This window comes from Etheostoma spectabile, chromosome 7 (assembly GCF_008692095.1).
Source record: "Etheostoma spectabile isolate EspeVRDwgs_2016 chromosome 7, UIUC_Espe_1.0, whole genome shotgun sequence".
In the NCBI taxonomy this organism is placed as follows: domain Eukaryota; kingdom Metazoa; phylum Chordata; class Actinopteri; order Perciformes; family Percidae; genus Etheostoma; species Etheostoma spectabile.
This window is the reverse complement of record NC_045739.1, coordinates 14,569,755-14,576,905: the sequence shown is the minus strand read 5'-3', so window position 1 is coordinate 14,576,905 and position 7,151 is coordinate 14,569,755. Positions and strand designations below refer to the sequence as shown.

Here is a 7,151-nt window from a genome sequence, read left to right as displayed (position 1 = left end):
CGATCTCGAGTTGCTCATCTACTGAAAGTGAAACTAGTCTGAAAATGTGTCTGTGTCTTATGTTCTAGAGACCTAAGCCCGAACAATTTATGGCTTGGACCCATATGGTTTAAGAACTAGTTTGAAAATACAGCATCAGGCCTAGCTCTGAGAGTCCCAGTATACGCAGGGAGGACCAAGGCAACAATGATCAACAATGCTCACCCACCTGCTCCTGCAGCTATCTACAGTTATCTACAGTTAATGACTCATGCCCCCCATGGCACAGCTACCTTGTAGACCACATGGAATGAGTGTTTAGGATAATCTCAGAAAAACAGGGAATATAAAGGTAAACTCGTGATCAAGTGTTTCTGTTTTCTCTGTCGAAAATGAACATTGTAAGGATGTGTTAGAAGGACCCACCAGCATAATTATGATCTCCATTTTTACTATATGGGGTTTTACTTTTTTGGCTTTTATGAGTCCTCGCCTTCAATCTTGCATAATCTGAAGACCAGATGTTCATGCAGATGTGGCTGTATGTTTTACACGTTTGGACCATGTAATATAGGTAACTAATTTAAAAAGAGTATTCGTTGTTTACCCTACATGTATCAAATGAAAAACAGAGGGGAAAGGGAGCTTGATGTGGAAGAAACTGGTCAGATTCAATAATAAAAATGTAATGCCCTTTTCTGACATTTACAGTAAAAGTTGTCCAAGTCTGCACGCCCCCCTTAATACTTGAACAAGACACATTCAGCATACTGGGTAAAATGGTTGGACTGAAATAAGAAGAAAAAAACTAAACACTGCAGGACGTTACAATGCCAAATGGGATCTAAAGCTAACTAAAGCTATTTTTCACTATAAATAAAAACAATTCATTTCATGGGTTCTTTCCATTTTGGCACACTAACGCATCAAAACCAGAGATTCTGAATCTCTCTCACGTTCCGATTGGCGTTCATTCCTTCAGTATCAAGAAAAGAGGAATAAAATGACATGCCTTCATTTTCACCCCTCCAGTCATGACAAAACAACCAGAAATAAATACATACACACACACACTTCTGAAATCAAATATATAAGAGCGTAATAAGAAAAGAAAAAAACTATGACAGCAAATGCAAGCCCCTTGGAAATGAAATGATTGTCAGAGAACAAAACATTTTCTATGGGTTATTTGGCACATACCACTCTTGCTATGAACATCTAGGTTATTTTGTACATCATATGACAATATCATACAATTTTGGTCCTTCTCTAAAATAATTATATTAACAATTTAGCACTGTGGTGCCTACAACAAAACAATACTGTGGTATCTAATAGGAGAGAAAGTAAATAAAATCAACAAATGACGACGAAATAAACAAGCAGAGAAAGACTTTCCTCATTTTTCGAGTATGATTTAAATTCATTTTCAGCATGATCAAATTGGGTAACCAATTACAATGGCTAGTGTCCCACATAACTCATCAAAATCACCAGTCGCTGTGCACATTTGAACATTGAACATCATTTCCATGTAATCAATCAAAAATCAACAGTCTACTGTCATTTCCTCAAGTAACATTTAGTGTGGTGCTATTGTTGATTCTGCAGATATACTGAAACAAGATCAGTAAATGAATCACCTGTGATTGGTGGGGAAAAACTTGGAGACAATAGTGCACGCGCCCACTATGTTCCTGGTGAAACAACACCACCTTGTGGACATGCAGTGCTAATGCAGGGCTGATGCTGCAGTGCTTGAAGTAGGCGGTGTACACAGACTTTAGAGACGTACTAGTCATTAAGTGTCTTTATGAGAGCCTTACATAGGGTCTCTGTGGTGCTGGAGTGAGCCTTGTGGACTTGGGGAGGATCAGAGTAATGCCGAGTTTCAATGCTGTTGAGAAGCATTCATCATGTCCTTCACATCAACAGGAGCTTAGCAGTGCTTTCATTTTGACAATCTTGTGAGACGCCTCACCTAGGGACAATCTCTCCCTCCTCTCATACACATATACACGCGCACACAAACAGACACACACACACACACACACACACACACATGAACACGCATATCCACACCAACATATTCTTTCTATCTTGAATGTATGTGACACTGAATTCTTCTCTGGTCTCCACATTTCTCACTACTCATGTCCACTCAGTCTCTTGTTTCTATCCATTTGCGAAACTAATGTTTCTCCTCCCACTTCCCCTCTCTCTCTCTCTCTCTCTCTCTCTCTCTCTCTCTCTCTCTCTCTCTCTCTCTCTGTCTAGATGTGGTTGAGTGGGTGAAAGCTGCTCGTCTCAGACGGTCCACCTCCCATGCTCAGCCAAGCGTCCAGAGAGTTCTGGGAGGGCGCGTGCAAAGGGTTGTTCTCTGAGAGAGACAGCATCATTGCATAAGCCTGCAGGAGAAGACAGATGACTTTTAACAAGAGGAAACTCAAATTTTTTCAAACACTCACTTTTAGTAACATTTCTCTTTGTCCAATGACATTTTTATGACATACTAAAAGTCTGACCTTTTCATGACATTTTTATGGCATACTATACTATATTATTTTCTATGATTTTTCTTAAACTTCATACCATGACTTTTCATGATTTCTTATGACATTTTTCTGACATACTATAGTATGAGTTATTATATAACATATTTTACGACATACTATACTATAACTATAACTATATTTAACGATTTGTTTTTACGATTGACTGACTGCTTGTGTTTTCTTGCTCCATTGAACTTCTTTGTAGCAATGTTACCATGTTTCCAGATCTCAAGTTGTAATAAACTGTAATTGTCCTTTCATTTCTTGACACTATACCTTATAATTATATTAATACATTAACAATAATAGACTGTTTTAAGATTGCAGATCAAAAAAAAGATAAGAGCAGTTTACAGGTAATATGTTAGTAAGTGAGAGGAAAAGACGGGGGGAGGGGGGGACACTATTTAGGTGCAGTTTCAGCCATTGTTAACTAAATTAACAGCCTTTTCTTTCCTCAAGCATCTGAAAATGTGAAAGGATCCATCTCATCCCTTATCTCGGTATTCTGTCCTTCCTCCTGTTTTATGAGAACAACATGTCTTTCCTGTTCCTCCTCCTTTAAGTCAATATCCAAAGCCAGTCACATACCTGGGTTTTAGCCTGCCTGTACAATGTCTCTTTCAATGCCTCCGACTCTAGTGAAGTGTTAAATATGTCTTTAACATCATAAGGTTGCTTGTCTCTGGCTGCTTTACGTAAGCCCTCCAGGCTCTTGGGAAAGCTGGGCAGACCCTCCAGGTCCAAGAGAGAGCCCTCCTCCTCTATACACCTGCTCACCGAGGGATTGATAGATGGCAGAAACAGGGCAGTATGGACGGGTAAATGGTAAAGGATAGATGTAGGGAAGGGAAAAGATGGAGAGTTTATGTGAGGGAAAACAAAAGGAGGACGTTAAGGTGACAGAAAACATGAAGAGAAGAAAAAAGGAGAGGTACGATTAAAAAGAGGACAGGTAGAGGGAATAAACTCGGAGAAGGAAAAAGAGATTAGAATAGAAGCTGGAGCTAAAACAGCTTTTTTTTAGTTTTAGTTCTGTTTGGGGAACCCTTGTTCAATCAATGTTTTACTTCTGTCTAATGTTTAATTTTGGCATTAGTTATAATGAAAGAAGGTGTGACAGGCTGTTTCTGTTTAAAGGTTTGTTAACAGATACAAAGCATGGGATATAATAGCTTTGGTTGTAGTTGTGTGTAGACTAGACTTGTTGTTGGTGTAATTTGGTTTACTATATAGTTCAAAAAATAAATACCTGCGAGTGTGTTCATAGCTCATAGCTAACGGAGCCGTGTCCGTCTCTTCCTCCTCCTCGTCTTCCTCATACACTCCTGTTGTGACATGAGACGGGGACTCTGGCGCCTCGTCGTGAGACTTCTCTGTTAGGCTGCCCTCCTCCTCCTCCTCATCATCGCCCTCCACTTCCTCTTCCTCCTCCTCCAGCCCCTGGAGCCTTAGCTTGGAGTTGGACAAACTGTGGCTGGGTGGGCGTTCCTCCTCAGCCTGGTCTGATCTGCAGAGAGGGATCAAAGGTCCAAGTAGAGAGGAAGTGTTAGTGATGTTGGCAACTGTTTCTGAAACGACTGTCCTTTTCTTCCCGTAATAAGACATTGGTATTTCAGAATAAGAAACAGCCAGTTAGAGCTCATGTAAAGTTATGTTTGACTGGTGTGTGGCACTGCATGTTACAAAAGCAAAAAAGCAAAGTTGAAAAAAATTATGAGAGGCAAAAAAAACTGTTTGAAGTGTTTTTTGGCACTCAAATATATATATATATATATATATATATATATATATATATATATATATATATATATATATATAGTTAACAAATTGTCAATAACCAAGCCTTATTTGCAAATTTAAATCACTGAGTGCTATTTTTATTGTTTACAAACAATGATTAAAAAGTGAGAACAACTTCTTTTAGTTTGTTCTCAGTCAGTCTCGAGCTGTGCGGCTGTTACCATGTCCTGACCATCTAAAGACATGACAGTCCAACTCCAGTGTCCACACAAACAACATGGCGAGCTGAGAGTCTGCCTGGAGCGCTTTTCAAACGGCCCACACATGATTAATTGGCCTGCTCCTCAGAAACAGAGCAGGAGATGGCCTGCTTCAGACTGGTTCCTGTACGCCATGTAATGGTGGAACGTACTTTGTGTGACTGAGGAAAGACGATGGCTGATCTGCAAACAGGCTATCAGCACACCACCATTATGACCTGCCATCTGTACATTTTCCAGCCAGCAACCCCCCCCCCACCCCACACACCTTCACGATGTCATGGCTCATGATATCATTTCCTCAGGGACGGCAAATTTACCCCTTCCATTTTTTGCCACACAGTGGACATTTATCAACTAAGACAGGATTACCTCTGGGAAAGGGTGCACAGGGACAGGATTGGGTCACACACAGTGGGTGGGTAAATACGGGTAGGGGGACTTTGGGGGAGGGGGGGTTCTCCTCTTTCAATCTAGATTAAATATTACTATAGTCAAATTGCAGAGCTGGTTGGCGGGGGGAGACAAAAGTGTAGCTCTGACATAGGGGGCCCTGGGTTTTGTCATTTAGTCTAAACACGTCAGTTGGGTGTTTGTGTTAGCGGGCTGGGGGTACGGATATAGCGAGTGGATGGGGGAAGAACTCCATCATCAGTGGATCTCCTAGATAAATGCCTCAACTTGAGTCGCCCTCAGGGTCCAAAATGCCAACCATTGTAGCCCAGTCCCAGACAAGGAACCAGCCCCAACTGTAGTTTTATCTAAACCATAGAGCTCAAGCCATAGCCAGGGTCCTTGTTCCGGCCCTAATTATGACCTGGCTTATAGTCCAGAGGAGGAAGATACTTCTTAGTCCCTTAACACTGCAATGCTTTAAAATCTGTGTTCATCTAAACCCCCTAACTTGTTTGTTTGAAACTTCCCACCCTCAGAGCAGCAGTGCTGCCTCAGCATCTCCACAGTCCCCAGCTTAGAAACTGGTCAACCAAAGTTTTCATCTGAAAACAAGAGCTACCAGGGACTTTTATTTTAACTGGCTATGATGCTGAAAGAGAAGAGAAACTATTTTGCGAGGGCGGTTAAGAGCGATTACAGATAGTCATCATGAATGTGTGTTTGGCGTTTGACTTCAGTCACTCAGAGGGAGATTAAACAGCGGGCTGTCTGGTAGGAGGACAGAAACCATAATACTTAGTCTCAATTACAGATATTAAAATGTCAGGCCAGCTTGTTGTGGATGAGACTCAGTATTGATCCCAGATGGCAGAGGGGCTAAGTTGCCACTGGGTCTGCTGGCCATAATACATGTTGACAAGAGGGGGGGATGCTGGAGGAAGAGGCAGACAAAGTGAGACTACCAGAAAGGAATTCACATTGAGAATGAGAGTGAGATAAAGAGTCAAGGATAGAAGCAAACCCCTGACTGGAAGAAAAAATCATTTCCTTCTCCTTTTCTTTTCTGATGCCCTATTCTTGCCTGAAACCTCTGAAGCTTCCCACCAACTGAGGTATTAACAATGAAAGCATTTCAGGACTTGTAACAGGGAGCTGGCCTATTCATCCTGGCCAGAGTGACTGTTTGGCTTAAAAATAAACCATTTTCATAATTTTACAAGTTATAGTTTTCAAGAGCAAATACACAAGATGATCACTCTTGCCAGAGATACTGGTAAGCAGATTAATTTACCAACTACAGTGGCATACAGTAGGTATGAATTGCAATTCTTCACAAAGACATATCAAGTAAAACCTTTTGACATGGCTGAAATGTACTGTATCAAACTGGAAGAAAGGTGAAAAATGAATGGGAGCAAAGGAGCTGAAGCAAGAGCTTGTTTGTTTTATTTCTGTTCAATTTAACTAGCAATGGCTTTTAAAAGTTGCAGTTAGATGAACTGTTAATATGCAGTATAGAATTGGGAAACCAACTGAGGTTGGTGACTATTGCCATACACATTTAAGCCACGAGAGGGCACTGTGCACCAAGTATTAGCATGTATGTTATTGTATAGAGGGAGAAGGACAGGGCTAAAAAAATATGAGCAAAACTGTTGTTTCACAAAGCTGGTGTGGAAGTCCCTGCTCTTTCATACCTGCCAGGTCTACATGTCTTGATTAGGGGAGAGATATAAAAAATGTCTTCAAAGTAGGGACATTTCAACAGTTATTTTTGCTTTAGAGTTAGGATTGCAGTTAGGTTTAAAATGATTTTGGTGTAAGAATTAGAGCCGCCATGAAAAGTAAGAGGGTTAGCCTCATGGGTCAAATATAATCACTGAAGGTCTTTGCACAAATGTTAATACGAATGTGGTCCGTGAGAGCAAGTTTTCCGGTTACCTCTTGTCCAAGGAGCTGGAGGCCTGGTTCATCTCACTGTTGGAAATGAAGTTGCGGATTTCTGAGAAGTATGAGTCCTCCTTCTCATCTAAAAGTGCATGATTGTCTGGCTCGGAGTTTGGGGAGGAGATGGTGGTTCCTAGGTTGGAAAGCATCCCGGACTGTTGGCTCACTGTTGGGAAAAGCATGCAGACATTTACAATACACAAACACACATGGACATGCACACCAGCCACACACACGAACACACACACACACACACACACACACACACACA

The 7,151-nt window shown here is 41.1% G+C and overlaps 1 protein-coding gene across 10 annotated transcripts in view; it reads right to left on the bottom strand.

Moving 5' to 3' along the window:
- Positions 1-455: 455 nt before the first annotated feature.
- prdm16 (PR domain containing 16) overlaps positions 456-7,151 on the bottom strand; it is a 179,022-nt gene continuing 172,326 nt past the window's right edge. For 9 of the 10 annotated variants that reach the window (XM_032520651.1, XM_032520653.1, XM_032520654.1 and 6 more), the window contains 4 exons: positions 6,875-7,046; positions 3,787-4,044; positions 3,126-3,306; positions 456-2,387 (listed from right to left, as the gene is read on the bottom strand). In XM_032520651.1, coding sequence (XP_032376542.1) covers positions 2,253-2,387; positions 3,126-3,306; positions 3,787-4,044; positions 6,875-7,046 — 746 coding nt within the window. In that variant the 3' untranslated portion in view covers positions 456-2,252. The remainder of the gene's footprint in view (positions 2,388-3,125; positions 3,307-3,786; positions 4,045-6,874; positions 7,047-7,151) is intronic. The other variant, XM_032520658.1, reaches the window with a different exon arrangement.